This window comes from Pipra filicauda, unplaced genomic scaffold (genome assembly GCF_003945595.2).
Source record: "Pipra filicauda isolate LSUMZ 115617 unplaced genomic scaffold, ASM394559v2 scaffold14_size4853619_pilon, whole genome shotgun sequence".
Classification (NCBI taxonomy): Eukaryota; Metazoa; Chordata; class Aves; order Passeriformes; family Pipridae; genus Pipra; species Pipra filicauda.
The window spans coordinates 2,058,601-2,076,433 of NW_024103985.1; the positions used below are offsets into that span (position 1 = coordinate 2,058,601).

At 40.6% G+C, this 17,833-nt stretch overlaps 1 protein-coding gene across 2 annotated transcripts; it reads left to right on the forward strand.

Annotated features, from left to right (window-relative positions):
• The first annotated feature begins 934 nt into the window (after window positions 1-934).
• Window positions 935-17,767, forward strand: PIWIL1 (piwi like RNA-mediated gene silencing 1). Of its 2 annotated transcripts, XM_039378882.1 has the most exons (23): window positions 935-1,094; window positions 1,640-1,723; window positions 3,586-3,727; window positions 4,431-4,556; window positions 5,451-5,665; window positions 6,697-6,818; window positions 7,481-7,561; window positions 8,089-8,286; window positions 8,644-8,755; window positions 9,151-9,265; window positions 9,907-10,024; window positions 10,182-10,296; window positions 11,246-11,433; window positions 12,032-12,104; window positions 12,443-12,643; window positions 12,934-13,037; window positions 13,496-13,566; window positions 14,088-14,241; window positions 14,719-14,760; window positions 15,131-15,256; window positions 15,673-15,820; window positions 16,553-16,716; window positions 17,214-17,767. In XM_039378882.1, the coding sequence occupies exons 2-22, from the start codon at window positions 1,643-1,645 to the stop codon at window positions 16,667-16,669; spliced, it is 2,649 nt and encodes an 882-aa protein (XP_039234816.1). In that variant the 5' UTR covers window positions 935-1,094; window positions 1,640-1,642; the 3' UTR covers window positions 16,670-16,716; window positions 17,214-17,767. The 2 variants fall into 2 exon arrangements, with proteins under 2 accessions (XP_039234816.1, XP_027588832.1); XM_027733031.2 differs by having other exon boundaries at window positions 16,553-17,767.
• Window positions 17,768-17,833: the final 66 nt, after the last annotated feature.

Sequence of the window (17,833 nt, forward strand, 5' to 3'; positions counted from 1 at the left end):
GAACCTTGTGCATTGCAGATCCAATTGCTGTGATTGTTACAGGAAATCATAACTCGTATTTTGGACTTCACAACAGAACGAGAAAATCTTACGGCTTGGAAGTCAGCGGCCTGAAGTGGGAATTCACTCTTTAGCAAATTGTAAATGACCCCATAGGATCAGAGCGGTCTTTCATAATGGTAAGTATTTAATTAGGTGATGCTATCTCTTGTCCCTTGAAGTCTCCAAGCACATCACAGACACCTAAACTTTGAGCAAAGGCACACTAAAAACAACAGAAATGGTGAATTTGAGCCTTGGTGCCGTCTAGACATCCTGCCTTTCCACAGGAGCGTGGAAAAGCTGGCTAGAGAGCGAATTCCCACTTCAGGCCACTGACTTCCAAGTCGTAAGATGCGCTAGTTTAAAGTCATGGCTTAAACACGTACAGAAGTACAACCATAGCTGTAGCGGTGCTGAGCGATGCAGCTCTTCACCAGAAACAACATCAAGAGTTTTATTTCTTGCTTTATTGCTCCACCTCCTGGTTAACTGCAGCTTATTTTTCAAGCAACGAGCGGGACGAGGAGTAAATCGCCTTTTAGCGGGAACGTTCTCCTCTCGCACGGGTGACACCCAGCAGGAGGGGGCGAGGGGGACACCCCGAGCCCCACACGAGCAGAACTCGGCCATGAGGGGCAGCGCCATGGCCGCTCCCCGCCCGCAGGGGCAGCGCGAGCGCTGGGGGGGGGGTGCCGCCAGAGCGGGAAATGCGTTGCCCTTCGGCTCCTTTCGGCTCTCTTCGGCTCCTTTCGGCTCTCTTCGTCTTATTTCGGCTCTCTTCGTCTTCTTTCGACTCCCTTCGGCTCTCTTCGGCCGCGCTCTTCGGGCCTCGGCAGCCAATCAGCGCCGAGCGCGTGTTCCTTCCTCGCCCCGGCGGCTCGTGCCGAGGGCGGTGAGGGATCATTGCGGGGCCCGCGCGGGGGCCGTGCGGGGGCGGTGCGGGCGGTGACCCCGGGGTGTGGCCTTCGGGAGGTACTAAATCGTGCGGCGACGGCCCGTTGTTTGCCGCTGGGTAGGAGCAGAGTCCTCTTGCAGCTGGAGGGCAGGACAAGGTAACGCCAAGGACCGGCGGGGCTGGGAGGCTCTGGGTGCGGATTGTGGCCCTAAGGACGGCTCGAGGCGGGCAGGGGTGGTGGGGCCGGGAAGGGCGACTGTGAGGGCAGAAGATGGGCAGGTCGGGGTTGGGGGCGGCAGTGACCAGGCGGTAACGCTGGCACGTGCTCTGGGTGAAGCTGCTCCTGGTGTAACAAATCAGGCTGAATTGAGAGACTCGAAAGTAACATTAGAAGGCTCTGAGTTACGCTTGGCCGAGGCTGCGGGTCCTGCCGTGCTCTCCGTTCTAATTGACTTACCAGCCTCAGGATTCGTGATGGCCTGTGCCAGTCGGTGCAAACCTGCCTGTAAAGCTTCCCCACCCTCCCCATCATGGCTCTGTTAGTGCGGAGATCCAAAAATGTTTCCAAGAGGGGTGCGTTTTACTGAGTTAACTGAAATTAAAGCGTGGCAAATGCAGTGGGGGTGCTGCTCGTAATATTTGTCGGGATAAGGATGGGGAAGGAGGCAATGGAGCACTAACGGTGTAAGTTGTTTGTTTTAGAAGATGACGGGAAGAGCCCGAGCGAGAGCCAGGGGAAGACCTCCCAGACAGGAGGCTGCTGGACCTATGGCAGGAGATCCAGCTGTGAGTTGGTTTTCTTTTATGTGAATGCAATGGGGATTGTTATACCTCAGTTATTTACCAGGCATATGTGTTAGATATTGTATGTGTGTATGTATATATTATGTTAGATGTATAGTTAATATAACTCCATTTTATTAAGGATATTCTGGTGTCCTTACAAACTATTTAATATATAGTTAAATATATATGTATATGTATAATAGAGCTGGGGGAAATAGATAGATATTTTCACAGCCTGCTTTGTCCTCTGTGCTACCCTGCAGAGAAACAGCATATATTAGGCTGCTGCTGCTATTGATTCATATTTGGGCAGAACCTGGGTCTGGCAGGTGTTCTGACCTATTCTTCTTGGTTTTAATTTCAATATCGAGGAGTTTGTGCATTGGAACTAGTATTTAGGGCTTGTCTTGGGCTTACAGGCACTGATCAAACTGTAACTTGGAAATGGCTGATACTTCTGTGTTTGCAGCCATGGCCACATACCTGGAGATTTTTTAAAGCAGCTCCTTAAATTTATCAGTTATCAGTGATCATCTTTCATTTGAGCACGTGGGCAGACTGGAGGAGTGCTCCTAGTAATTTTCTTGCCAGTGTCAGATGAGATTAAATAGTGATAGAAGGTAGTTAACAGTTCTGTTTCTCAAACAGTGAAATCTGTTGTGCATTAGCAGTAGCACTGATGCACCTCTTGGCCCTGGAACAGAATTTATAAACCTAAGAGACCTGACTGCTTCAAATTTGGCCTCTTTGACTTGCACAGAATTGTTAACAGAAGTCAGGGAGTGGTATCAGTGTCCTGCTCTGAGTGAAGAGGAAAGTAATAGAAAAGGTAGGGGTTAGATACTTTATATGGACTTTGAATACTGATGAATTCTGAGTGGAGAGAAGTCTGTTTTGGCATTCTATTTCTATACAGGCTGCCACTCTTCTGTCATGTAGACTGTGTGTATCTGTCTCCCAAGAGGGTTAGTTCCAGAAGTGTTTCCAAAGATATGTTGAAAAGAGGTTGTGGAATGCATAAGAGGGTTTATATTAAATGTTTGGAAAGTGAGGGCTTAGGCATGCGCTGTATCTCAGCCTAAGAGAGAACATACTCTGGATGGCAGGGAAAGATGGGAACAAGGAGTGAACAATAGCATGTGATTTTTACACTGGTCTGATACAGAGACATCATAATACACCAGACATGGAGCTCTGCTCAGATCCTTTTGTGGGTGGGAAAGGAATACAGTCAGCTCAGGGGCTCAGTGTTCAGCTGCTGGACTGGAGAATCCACGTAGATGGCATTGCCCCTTTCTTCAGAGGCGAGGATGGAGTATAGGTGAGAGAAGCAAAGTGGAGAGCTTTGCTGAACTACTTTTATGAATACTGTATATAGGGAGCACAGAACTTTGTAATATGCTGTTACTGTGGTAGCACTGGGCTCTGATAACTTTCAGGTATACTTTGCAGGGTTGTTGCATATTGGATCTTTGCAGTAGTGCTTATAGGTATTTACAGACTTCTTAGAGGGTGTACATTTGACAGATCTTACAAGGTGGAGAGTGTAAGAGCAAGGAGACCTGCTTAGCTACTGATCTGAAATGAGAAGTCCATGAATTTTAGTTAGAGCTTGGAAAGATTTGTATTGACTGTTAGTTAAATGAATATTAACTTAGGAAAAAAATCCTGAACTTCAGTATTTTTGAGTTTAAAGTGTAGAGTAATAACTGCTACTTAATACCGGAAAAAAAGATTTAATCTTCTGGAACTCTTACAGTTGGGTATTTGAGTATTCTCTACTTGGTGAATGTTCTGCTGTACTCTTGGAAGTATGGTGTTTTTTCAGTTGCAGTAGACAAAGTTGTTCCCAACCATGGCAGGTCGCACCGGATCTGCCAGGTCAGCTGGGTGAGACTCGGCAGCCCCGGCGGGCCGATGTTCCTTCACACCCATCGGGAGAACCCGGAGGCCACGGACGACTGAGGGGCTTGGAGAGTGTTCAGCAGGAGAGAAGGCCAGAAGGTCAGACAGGGAGAAAAAGTTCATTGCCCACAAGAGCTTGTGTTTTGAAGAGAATGCAATTAAGACATTCTTTAGACTGTTTCTTTTTCTTTTCAAAATGAGATTTATTACTAAGATTTGGAGAAGTTCACGACACATACCTTGTGGTGATGGTATTGTCACTCTAACTGAACGAGGAATTTTGAGAACTACCTCATGTGTACCATGTCCTCTGTCAAAATAGTTGACACAATTAACTACATGAGTACCAACAGTAAATTTTGTTTTGATACTTCATTACTTTCTTGAATCTTAATAAGGAAATTAAACTTTCTTGCCTGTTTCACATCACAGTGTATTTACATTTGGTGGCAGCTGGAGATAAAAGGAAAGAGACCTGTCCTCCCTGTATTTGCAGAAGAGATTGTTGATTTGGAGGATTGACACTGGGGGCTTTTTGTCATCCTGTTGTGAGCTGTTCTGTTTGCTTACTAGTTACCTGTCCATATATTTTCAGAAGTTACTATGTGTTCCTTGAATTCTGTTTTAAGATGTCTCCTACATAGCAAAAGCAGAAAACTAGCATTTCATGATTTTCTCTTAAATTTATATGTGTGCCTTTCAAAATTGAATTGTATTTAATTCTAATTTGTGTAATATATAATAATATCTATAATATATCTATGACTTGATTCTGATTGTTCCTCAAATTCCAAACCCATAGGATTACGGGTTTCCTCGGGACTCCAGGATTTGTGTTTACGAGAGAGGGGTGGACGTCGGAGGGATTACCATGACCTGGGGGTCAATACTCGACAAACCATGGTGCATGTGCAAGAATCAAAAACTGGTATGTTTAGACTATAGACACATAAGCAAGTTGAAGTGGAAAATCGTTTTCTTCTGCTTTTAGTTTCCCCTAGAGAGCTGAGTAAAAGAAACAAACAAAAACCCAAAACCTTTACTATATACTAGAAAAAGATAAAAGTTGCTCTTGTAACCCATTCACTAACCAACTTGATAAAGATCGCTAAATAAATGTGGAATTTGAAATCTCTTCTCGAGAAACTTCTTAGTTTAAAGAAAAGGTGACATGCTTCTTTTCTGGAGTTGAAATCCTGCTTATGACAAGTGCAGCAGACTGTCATGATGGTCCTGTATGCCTGCTAGAATGCAATCCCTTCATCCTTTTAATGCTCCTCAGTGCGGGTTCTATGCTGATGATGGTTTTATATTGCAAGTATGAGACATCACACCATACAGCAATGACTGTAGTCCACTTTTGCTTAATTGAGTGATGACTGGAGCATGGCACAGGCCCAGGAATGACAGGGCTTAGTTCTGCTCAGGTCACTTTGGGCCAGGAGCAGTGTAGTTGTTCTCATTCTGAGTTATTCTGTCTAGAGCTATGCTGCTAGTCGATGGATCTCTGTCCTTTGTAGGCAGCTGTAGTGCTGGCCTGCTGTTTTCCCTTTACATCTGTGTGCAGGTTGCTGATCTAAATGCTTACCTCATGTGATGTGAGAGTGTTCCTGCCAGCTGAAGGAGTTACAGAAAGCTCTGATGAGCAGATGAGCGTCTCATAACACCGTGCCATAGCTCACCGAGCTTGAACAGATGCACAACACAACCGACTTCTAATCTTTGTCTGAACACCACAGTTTTTAAAAACCTCTGAGAGCTGTTGTGTGAATATAAACCGGTAAAGTTTTGCGACTGCTAAGATGTCTACCTCTGGTTTTAGGTGTGTCAGGTAGAATGATAAAATTAACTTCCAATCACTATCGTTTGACGTCTCGACCCCAGTGGGCTCTGTACCAGTACCACGTTGGCTACAGCCCCGAGATGGAATCGCGCCGCCTTCGCTCCGCTCTGCTCTTCCAGCACGAAGAGCACATTGGCAGGACCCACGCCTTTGATGGGTCAATATTATTCTTGCCACAAAAACTACGGAATAAGGTATGATATGAGGATGCTATTTTGTTTTTTATTTTGACTCGTATTTTATGATGCTTCTTGTTCCTTACTAGCCAGGGTGAAGTTAGGGAATTGATGTCCCACAAGTAATGTTTAGTTGGATTGAGTGTATTAGTATAAGCTAATTTGCTCGTGTAGAGAAATTTGGTAATAAATTTCTGGTTCTAATGCTTAGGTTCTGCAGGTTAGAATAACCCTCTGCACAGAAGTGGGTAGTACAGACAGTATTTCTCCTGTAGTTGTCTTTCTACTTAATTCTTTTCATAACTTCTGTAAATTAACATTCAACATAATCAAAAGGGTGGTTATGGCAGGATTTTGATAGTGGGGGGGGTCTGGGGTGGCTCCCTTGGGAAGGGTCAGGCTGTCCTGTGTTGTACACAGTCATTTTCAGCCAGCTTCACAGTGGACCCATCACAGACCAAAGCTGAGCCCACCAGCAAAGCTGGTCAAAGCAGAAGAAAAATCTAAGAAGAAAGGAGCAGCAAAGGGAAAACACTATTACTGCTGCTGACCCCTGCCCCTTGTGCCACTCACTGCCTCACTGGAGGGACTGAGTGTAGCCAGTGGTGTTCAGAGGGAACACGGGAGTCCAGAGTGAAGCTGAGTTTGGAAAAGGGAGAGGAGGAAGATGTTTTCACTGTGTGTTCTAATCTTTTGTCTTTTTGCCTCCCAGTACCTGAATCAGTAATTAAATGTATGTTAGTTGGCAATATATTAAGTTTATTTCCTCAAGTTGAGTCTTTTTCCTGTCATGGTAATTGGTAAGTGATCTCCTTATCTTCATCTTGAATTCAGCTGCTCTGGGGATAGTCTCCCTTCTACTGTTAGTCACCTTCACCCAAATCAGGTTGTAATTTACAGTCCTAGTAGAAAATCACATTCCTTTTTCAATTAGTCTTGAATTATTGCACAGAATCTCAGTGTACAAGTCCAGTTTGATATTACTGGAGCAAAGTCCAGATACAGCCCTGTTTGCCTCTAGTTTTATTAACCTCATTTCCCTTTCTCAGGTTACTGAACTGTTTAGTAGGACTCGAAATGGGGAGGATGTGAAGATAACAATCACTTTGACTAATGAGTTGCCACCTACTTCACCTACATGTCTGCATTTTTACAACATCATTTTTAGAAGGTTTGCTGTACCAATTACGTTCTTATAAGAAGTCTTTCTGAAAATACATGAGTTAAGGTTTTCCATTCCAAAGAATAGATTTTAGTAAATAAGTATTGCAAATATAAGTTTTTAAGCCTTTCTGGCTGTTGTTACTTTGTGGCCAACCACATCTGGCAATATTTTAATGTGCATTATGTGTGTATTTCTGGCTCATGTTAGTGTGAAATGAGTTTATACCTTTTTCCTGAGCAAGCAGATTCACACTGGAATGCTGACTGTTGTAGGCAGATATTCCTATCCCTACTCTCTTTTTGTGTCTGTGGGTTTGCCTCTTAAAGCAAATAGTAGAGCAGGACCTTGAACTGGCAAATTACTTTTTTTGGCTGTAGTATTTCCACTTTACTGTGGTACCTGGACTGTCTGGTTCATCTGAGATGTAGCTTGTTTGGACTGTTACCTTCACCTGGTTGGAGAAGGGTTGGGTTGTATTCGGATTTACCTCACCTGATTGTCATTAATAGGTGTCCATGACCTTTTCATTAAACTCAATTTAAAAAGTTCATGTTTTATCTAGTCAGATGAATAAAAAAATGAGGTTATGTAGAGGAATGGGATCATGCATGGTGTGATAAACTGAATAATAATAATGCTAAATGACATCCATATTTCAACTTTTCTAGGCTTTTGAAGATGCTCAATTTGCAGCAGATTGGCCGTAATTATTACAACCCTGGGGATCCAGTCAGCATCCCTAATCACAGGTGTGGCAAAAATACTTAGGTTTAGGAGGGGTGCTGGGAGAGGGGTTGATATTTTGGTGACTTATCTTGTAATAAAACCATGCACATAAAACCAGGTATTCCTGGGAAGCATAAAATCTCACTCTCCTGACTTAGTTGCGTGTATGTGTAAGATCCCATTTGGTGGAAGAAACTGGACAGTGTTCTACTACATAAACTGCTGGTCTTTTTCTCTTAAAAGTGTCTTAAATACCTACACACTTTGTCTGTGAGATATTTAATAGCATGAATTAAATTTCTTAGCTTTTGAGGCAACCTTGCTTTCACTTCAGTTATAGCTGCTCAATTAATCTTATTTTGAGCTGATTAAAGATAGCTACATGTAAAAATATTTTTCATTTTGTTAACTTTTAAGAGCTTGTTTATATTTGGATAATGGTTTCTTTGTGTCTTCACTGCTTTCTGATGTCCATGAAAGTGGACAGAAATAAGGGGTGAGAATGAAGATGCTCTAGAATGTTAAGATTGTGTATGTTCTCCTTTGGCAGGTTGATGGTGTGGCCAGGCTTCTCAAGTTCCATCCTCCAGTATGAGGAAAGCATTATGTTGTGTGCAGATGTGAGCCATAAGGTTCTTCGTGGTGAGACAGTGTTGGATGTTATGCACAGTCTTCATTCCCAGGTTGGAGAGGAAAGGTTTAGAGATGCCTGTGCTAAAGAGCTGATTGGTTTAATTGTTCTCACAAGGTAAGTCTCTGTGGGCTCTTGTTGTCTTAAATCTCTCTATGCTCCACATCCTGAAGTACACAATGAGGCATCAGAAAGCATGCAAATGCTGTCATTGTCAAGCTGGCAAATTAATCAAGGTGACAGCATTTAAAAAAGCAGGAAGTACAAACTGGGTTAGTTATGTTTTCTTGGGTTTATTACAGCTCAGTTTTTGGTAGAATCGAGAGCCTCTTACAATTGAAAACTTGAAGTTACTGCTTCTGATAAGAGAAAAACTTTCAACTTACATGAGTATTGTGATTAACTTTTTTGTCTCACAGTTGTATTTCTTTCCTATTTGAGATTTAAACAAAACCTAATTAAATGTTTATGTAGGTACAATAACAGAACATACAGAATTGATGACATCAACTGGGATAGCAATCCAATGGCTACCTTTAGAAAATCAGATGGTGCTGAGATCACTTTCCTGGAGTACTACAAAAAGGTATGGAAGCTTAACTGTGTGTGTTGTGCTGTGACTTGGAGCATTGTTACAGGTTTGCTTATGATGCATGGATTTGTAATTAATAATATTTTTAATAGACTGTTATGTTCAATGGTTACTATGTAACTTGAGATAAGTAAATAACCTACCCAGTATGGTTTGGTGGGAGTCCTCCATCCCAGGTAGGAGTCAGTCAGGCAAAAATGTCAGAAGGGCTGTGTGGATGAGCAAGGAGCTCTTGGGAAAACTCAAGAAGGAAGCAAATGGAAGGTGGCAGCAGGGACAGGTAATATGGGAGGAACACAGATGCATTGTCACAGCATGCAGGAATGAGGTTAGGAAAGCCAAAGCTTCGTTATGAGTAAACTAACATGGAATATATATTTCTAACACAGCAATATAATATAGACATTGGTGATCCAAAGCAGCCTGTCTTGATCAGTCAGCTGAAGAAGAGTAGAAATGTGGAAGGAACTGTGGTTCTAATTCCAGAGCTGTGCTCTCTAACAGGTACTGTAGTATTTTTTCATATTAAAGCATTTGTCAAACCATAATGCCTACTGAAATGGGTATTTTGACAGCAGCCTTTTGTTCAGTAGAAATGTCTTGTTTCTTATAAATGTGAGGTTTTTAGAAACAAGTTTTGTAGCTAAAAGATTTTAAACAAGGCTGAAAAGTTGGAGGGGTTTTGGTGTTGCATAGTCTGCAGGTACAGTGTTCAACATTGGCACACTGATAACTTGTAGAGACTTTTGGTGGTAGAATTTCTGTCGAAAAAGAGAAATTTACTAGAAATGGATAATTTTGTAAGATCTATAAATATGTATGTTGCTCTGAGATACTCACTTTGCACTAGCAGTACCTGTCCACCTCAGCACTGTTTTGTTTTGATTTAGAAATGTAAATAAAAGACCTTGTGTGGTCTTCATTTTGCATTCCTTGTGTGGTTTCCTCTCAAGCACAAAAATCCAGAATTTTTTTCCTGTGCAGGTGGGAATGTATGCGCAGAGAGCAACTGAAAACCTTGACTAATACTGCCACCACTTTCTGTGCCTGCAGTACATGCATCATCAATCTGTATGGCTTGGAATTTGAATTTCCATAGTCCTTAGTCTTAACTTTTACTCAGAAAAAGCTTTTGCTGTTGCCAGGATTAACGGAGAAGATGCGAACTGACTTCAACATGATGAAGGACTTGGCGGCTCACACCCGGCTGCCACCTGAGCAAAGGCAGTGGGAAGTTGGAAGACTTCTTAACTACATCCAAAAGTATGCCACCTCAGCATCTTCTGTACTTCTGTGTCATGGAAGATTTGTATAATTAACTACTTTCTTGCAGCAAAACTTTAGAAATCTTACTTTTTTTAAAAGAAGTCAGCAAGAACAAATTTCTGATGTTTTTTATGTAAATCTTGTTTTTAAACAGAGATGACAACGTTCAGAAGGAACTTGGAAACTGGGGTTTAAGCTTTGATTATAAATCAGTGACCTTTACGGGAAGAGTTGTTCAAGGAGAGAAGATCTTTCAATCAGGAAACATGGTAAATAATAAATCAACTTTCAAAATCTTCTGGATCTCTCACTGATGAAACAAGTCCTTAAGGAAGGAAATAGTACTTTTTGATTTATAAATGAGGGATAATGAGTGAAAACATTACACACAAATCTTTGTCCAAGCAGAAGACTTGCAAACTTCTTAAACTGTTTACAAGTTCTATTTAGAAACTCTTGAAAGCGCTACATTAGATTAGATTAGTGTCTTCCTTGCAAAACGATCCCTCTGTCCAAAGAAAGTCTTTTCAGGTACACAAACTAGGTGACTAGAGATGTTTCTAACTAGTTTCTATTTATTAAAAATGTATCAAGGCTTTCAGATGAAAACCCAATAATTAGTTCAGTAGATAGAGCACTTAAAGGTAGAGTGACCAATATGAATAATCTAAATTTGAATTAAACCATAGATTGACATAAAACGTTAGATATTTGCTCTGTACTAGAGATTTTTGTTTTGAATGGCTGCTGGATGGAAAAGGGCACTTGGCACAGCTGTACAGATCCAGATACTGTATTTGTAAAGCCCTTTTAATTCTTGCTATTTAAAAGATGTGTTGTTTCCTTTATAATAATACTTTTCTTTTTCTCGAGCAGTTACCCTATTAAAAAGAAAAATGGGAGAAAAAGAAGTCTGCATCAAAAGCTATGTCTTTATACCAGAGTCTGTGCAGCAAATAGTAACAACTTAATCTGGGCTAAAAAAACAGAAGTATGTTTGCATAATTAGAAATGCATTATTTCAAGAGTGTGATTTCTTTAAAGGGCTGGATGAAGCTTATGTTAAATTACTGACAATGGCAGTAAAGGGGCAGGTAAAAAGGAGGTTCTGTTTTAGGCAGAAGTGTTACAGTCTGTTCTTGAAGTGTATCAGGAAGTAGTTCTGGTATAGCTTGTCTGGTAGGGTGTTGATTTTCTTTCTTTACCATCTTTTCACAGGTTGATTACAACCCTCAGTTTGCTGACTGGACAAAGGAGACCAGGGGAGTTCCCTTAATCCGTGCTGTGCCCATGGACAACTGGCTGTTAATCCACACGCGGCGCAACCACGACGTTGCCAACACCTTAATTCAGAGCCTGTACAAGGTCACACCCTCTATGGGGATCAGGATGAGCAGGCCCACCACGTAAGGGTCTTTAGAAAGCTGCTGGGAAAACTATTTTATACTTCTTAAGATGTGTCTGTTCCCATGCTTAGGCTTTTAAATGAGGAGATGGTGCAGTATGTCACACTACTGACTTCTGGGAGAACTTTCATAAAACAAAGTTGCTTTTAGGACACAAACTATGCAGTTTTCTCTTGTGACTGACTTCCCTACTCATTTATTACTACATTTATATCTGAGAGCTTTTCACATGGCAAAACCAAGAAATATTGGACAGTCATTGAGCAAAACCTTCTCGAGTAGAGCCATATTTAACAAAAAAGGAATATGTATTCTTGTTACAAGTATCCTCCTTTGAGTACCTGTGCTTGCCTTTAACTTTGAATTTCATTGTGTTTGGAAGCCTAAAGTTGGGGTGATTCCTCTTCATCTTCAAAATGTGTGAATATTATATGGTTATTAATAGCTGTAAATGTGACAATACAGTACTGATGTACAGTGGGCTTTTATGCTTGTGCATAAGTAGTTTCAATAGCTGTTGGGTTTTTTTCTGAAGTTTTAGTAGGTGTTAATTGGTTTTTGTTTTTTTTCTGTAAGCATTTTTTCTCTTTCTTTTCAGGATTGAAGTAGATGACAGAACAGAAGCTTACTTAAGGGTTTTACAGCAAAGGGTTACCCCTGACACAAACATAGTATGTAATAATCCATAATTTCAAATCATGTTAATCTCTGTAATTGGTGTTTTAAGACTAGTGGGATTTGTCTTCAGAAATACTGCTCTTGACTCCTGAGAATCCACTAGATGCCTAATCATACTCCTGTTCAAATCCAAGGCTAACTATGAGTAGCCTTCTGGATAAGAGCCTTTGTACTTAGCTCTGATGCACAGACACTGAAACTTTACAGTTACTTCTTTCACTGTGAACACTTGGGTATTTCTCTTGAGGGTAAAACTTTTCCTAAAGAACTCTGAAATGCTCTGTAAATCTTAGAATGCAGCTTCTTACAAAGCATTTTTTTTTCTTTAAAGGTGGTTTGTATTTTGTCCAGTTCCCGAAAAGATAAATATGATGCCATCAAGAAATACTTATGCACAGATTGCCCCATCCCAAGCCAGTGTGTGCTTGCTCGCACTTTAAGCAAACATCAGACAATTATGACTGTTGCAACAAAAATCGCCCTGCAAATGAACTGCAAAATGGGTGGAGAACTTTGGAGTGTTGAGATCCCAGTGAGTGATTTTTTTTTTTTTTTTTTTTAAATTGGTAACTCTTTTTCTGAGCTTCACTTAAAAAGCAAGCCTTTTCCCCCAAGAAATAAAATTGAGTGTTCTTTGAGTAGCTTCTATGCCTGTGAGAAGAGGCATGAATTTAAATCTAACATAGGGAGATGCTTAATCCAAGAATTCAGTACCCATGGATTACTTGAATGTCCTGAAACCATATAGCTTCTGTCATGATCTAGTTACCTTACAGCACGTCTTCATGTAGTAATACATGTTCTGTATTGATTTCTTTTAAGCTGAAGCAGGTGATGATTGTGGGAATTGATTGTTACCATGACACTGTAACTGGAAGGCAGTCAGTGGCAGGATTTGTCTCTAGCCTGAATCAAACAATGACAAGGTAAGATTTGCCAAAGGCAGAAAAAAGAGAAAAATAAAAGAAGGACCTTTCCCTTAACTGAAAAGTGCCTTGAATATGGAGGGCCACCAGGAGAACATCCAAATTGGTTTGCTGTACATTGTTAATAAGAAATATATTGTGAATTAGTTTTTCCACTGCATTCTCTTAAAGGAGTAGCCTTGTCCTTCTTCCACAGTGCATGGAATAGAGGGCATCAGCATGTGACAGACTCTTTCTCCTTTTCAGTTGACTTGTGTGAATGTTATTTTTGATTGAGAGGGATTTCAAGTGGTGCTAAGGCACTTTTACCATGGGGGAAATATTCTCATATAACTCCTCCTTGGCTGCACTGACCCACAACACCCATAAAGACTAACTGGTTATAGGCATTTTAAAAATAACTTCATTGAATGAAGCCTAGGAAATGCTTTGAAGGTCTTTTATTTTGTTCTTCACAGGTGGTTCTCCCGCTGCGTTGTTCAAAGTCGTGGGCAAGAACTTGTGGATGGAATCAAAGCCTGCTTGCAAAGTAAGGGAAGGAGTTCTGCTCTTGTGGAGTCAGAGCCTCAAAACACACCTCCCCTGCTGCCTTGAAGGGGAGGTGTGACCAGGTTGCACTTGCATAGAAACAGATTAAAAATACAGTTGTAAATATTGCTGAAAACTAATAATAGCATTTTGTGTCCAGTCTTTCATTGATTCCAGTATTTCTTTGCAACAATTACAAATTACTTCTCAGTGAACTTAAAGAATGTTTTAACAGAGTTGGATGTAAAGGAGGACAGCTCCCTGCTGTGAGGGAGGCCAGTGGAGCAGAGAGTCTCCTTAGGTTCTATCTTTTTGTGTCAGTACAGAGTTCTTTTTTGCAGGCAATATTTGTGTAACATGATGCTCACCTGTTTCAGGTGACTGAAAGATTGAGGACCTTAGTTTTCAAACTTGTTGCTGTTCTTCTAGGAATAAAAATCCATTTTTTGCTTTGAAATAAATTTTCATTACAGCTAGCGGCTTTTACTCTTGAGATTTTTTTGTTTGTTTGTTTGTTTTAAGCTGCTCTAAGAAACTGGTTGAAGTGGAATAAGTGTTTGCCCTCTCGTATCTTTGTGTACCGTGATGGTGTTGGAGATGGCCAGCTACATACTCTGGTTCATTATGAAGTGCCTCAATTCCTGGATTGCTTGAAGGACATCGGTTCTTTCTACAGGTAAATCTGTTTCCACCACCCCTCTTGTTTATACTGCAAGAGAAATTAGCCCTGGGATACAAAAGGAGGTTATGGATGAAGATTGTGTTGTCTTTCTATCCGTACTTGTTTTTACTTGAGCTCAAATAACTGCCTTTCTGATGATTGTTTACATGATTTCAGACACCTGACATACATGTACTAAGAATTTTCCTATTACATTACACCACATGACTGCAATACACATATATGCACATACATCCTTAGGCATTCTTGATGGATGTGGTAATTAATGCTTTTTTCCAAAGCATTTCCAAAGGTTGATCATAGCCTGATGACTCTTATGTGGTAAGTCCATTTTTTTTTTTCTTTCCACTTCTGAAAGGACTATGTTGTCCAGTCATTTATATTCTGCACAGTTTTCAACATTCTGCTTTTAACCTTAACAGCAGTGACTTAACCTGCTCTGAAAAATGAACATGTTTCCTTACACTGCAGGAAAGTAGAGCCCGAAAGAAGTCGCAGCTTGGAGGAATTGAGGTGCTTATTTCTTCTCTTTAGTTTCTGTTAACAGCATTTTTGATAAAGAGCAAGCCATTAAGGCAGTGTTTTCTGTATGAAATGGTGGGGTAGAGAATAGAAATCTGATCTCTATTTAGATTATCTCTTTTTGGTCTGTTTTTCTGTCTCCCTATGAAGTTAAATATTTAAATGGAATTGGTGAGAAATAGTATCAGAGTTGCATCTAAACTAAAAATCCAAATTTATGAAAACTTTCATTTAATCTAAATCAGTGAATTAATGAGGACTTATTTGTGGAATTAATGCCCTGGGGTCTAGAAAATCTGTTCCTGAAGTACTCATAGTGCAGTTTTTCACGATAGCTGTTGGGTTTTTTCCTTTATTTTAGTCCAAGACTTACTGTGATCGTTGTGAAGAAACGAGTGGGTGCCAGGTTCTTTGCAGAGGTTGGTGGAGGACTTAAAAACCCACCCCCTGGCACTGTTGTTGATACAGTGATTACCAGACCAGAGTGGTAAGTTACTGTAGAAGTAACACTTAGTCCTTTTGCTGGTAGCTTTATAGTAAAGCAAATATATTAATATACATTAAATGGGCTGTGGGATCAAGTAGAAAATGACTTTGCACAATTCTGTCCTTTTGGAAAGAGATCATAGTGAATTTCTAGATGAAAGAAATGGATAAGCTTACATTTTACAAATGTATTATGCAGTATTTCCTGGGTTTCAATATGCACTATTTGTATACATCAGAGTATTGCATACATTTCAGGTGCATGTGTTTCACTTTTTAGTGTTTCTTGTTTTGATTGTTAAAGGTTTAGTTCCGAATGAGTGTGTATTGACAGGATTGCCCAACTGTCCTTACAGAAATGCAGCCCTTTTTGTAACAGACTTTGCTTTTCCTAAGGGTTTGCTTTTCCTGTTACAGGTATGATTTCTTTGTTGTGAGCCATACAGTGAAAAATGGTTGTGTCACACCCACTCATTACAATGTCATTTATGATGGCAGCCAGCTGAAACCAGATCACTTGCAGAGGTTGACCTACAAACTCTGCCACATGTACTATAACTGGTCGGTAAGTGTTTCCTCTGGGAAATGAGAATATTTTTCTTCAAAGATTGTGCATCTCCCTGCAGTGACAACCCACAAGAAGGTGGAAACAAGTATCCTTAAAACACCCATGCAGATCCAAAAAGCCTGCAGGTGTGCCTTGGGACCTAGAGTGGTTAGTTGAGAACTAGATGCTTTAGAATTCACCTGATCTCTCTGAAGATTAATCTTTATTCTCACTAGAAAATACTTGCTATTTTGAATATTATTTCCAAATTCTATGTCAAAAGCAAACTTGAAGTTACTGTTTCTTACCTGCAGAAGTACTTCCTGCTTTATGTGGAGGTAGAATTATGTTCCTCCACTTCCCTTGAGGCTTCTGATGCACACCAAGATCAGCACACAGTCAGCTTGTGCCTGAGGTGTGCTTCAGATTTGTCAATTTAACAATCCTAACTATTAGGCCTGACTTAACCCATGTCCCACCTTCTGCAAGACCCAGTATTGAATGTAAAAGGATTTTTTTTGGAGTGAGGAGAGGAATGGAGTTGGGAAATTTGGGTTTTCTTGCATCTGTTCTTCTGTTACGTGTTCAGTGTATATAATGTTATTTTCAGAAACCAGCATAAACAACAGGGAATATAAACTTTTCCATGTATGCACATACTTTGGAATGCCAGGGGTGTCTGTTACAGTGAACACATGCTTATTGAAATTACTTGAAAATAATTGCCTCTTCTTTTCCCCCCTTCTGCAGGGTGTTATCAGAGTACCTGCTCCTTGCCAGTATGCTCATAAACTGGCTTTCCTTGTCGGTCAGAGCATTCACAGAGAACCAAATCTGATGCTTTCAGACAGACTTTACTATCTTTGAAGTTGAGTTATCAGCCTTCTTCTCCAAGGAACACAGAATTGTCTAAGGTTTTGGTTTTCAGTTTTGTTTTTTCTTAAAAGACATGAACATGGGATAATACGTGCAGTTATGGAACTTATTTTTGGTTTGTTTGTTTTTTTTTTTTTTGGGGGGGAAGTCTTACCCAAAATTATTTCTAGCAAGTAAGAGAGAGTGTTATGCAGAACAAAATCCAAACTTTTTCAGCTAGTATGTTAAACTTTAATTTTCAAAATGCTTCAAAACTGTTGATTCCTTGTTTTTCTTGTCTGTTAAAATGAGGGCAAAATTTTGTTTCCTAAACTGTTTTATACCTTACAAAGAGGCTGTAAGATGTTCTTGGTTTAAGGCTGCCACTGGGGGAAGGATTTGCAAACCAACTAGAAAGTGTCTGGAGTCTCCCTGGGAGCAGAGGGGAGTGAAGTGGGGCTTTTTCACACTGGCTCAGCTGAGGAGGAGGTGCTGTGGATGCCAGAGTTACATGACTGACTGACAAAGGCAAAATGATCTCTGTCCCTTACCACAGCTGTTGGAGCACCTTTATTATCCAAGACTACACTGTTCTCTCCACAAAAAGGGATGGCTTGGATGCTGTTGGAGCAGCTGTGAGACTTAGAATGGACTATCCTGTCGAAGTCCTTTCTCTTAGTCTTGTAACTCCATGTTCACTGTGCAGTTGTCTACAGCAGTTTCCTCCCACTGTCATCACTGAAAGGAATTAAACTTCTGGACTGATACTATTTAACCACATGCTTGTTAAATGTGAATAATAACTTCCATCTGAGTGTCAGTGCACTGACCAGGTTCAGGGAGTTTTTTGTTTTTGTAGTTCTAAGCACTGGGCAGTGGCCTTGGTTTTTTTTGCATGTCTGAGGTTTTCCTTGGTAACTGTTGAGCAGCAGCAGCTCAGTTTGTAAAGCAAGAAGCAGTTGTGTGGATGGAAGTAGATTTCAGAGTTTATACCAGAGTCAAAATAGCACACATGGAAAAATATGGATTAGTGCTGATTTTCCTAACCAAGTTGTTGTGAAGCTTGTTCCTGTTCTTTGTGAGATTTAAATAAACTTGTTGCTGTAATTCCTTGCTTGTTTGATTCTGTTCTTTGTATTTGCTTAGGTACTTCAACAGTGGGCTTTGGGCATAGAT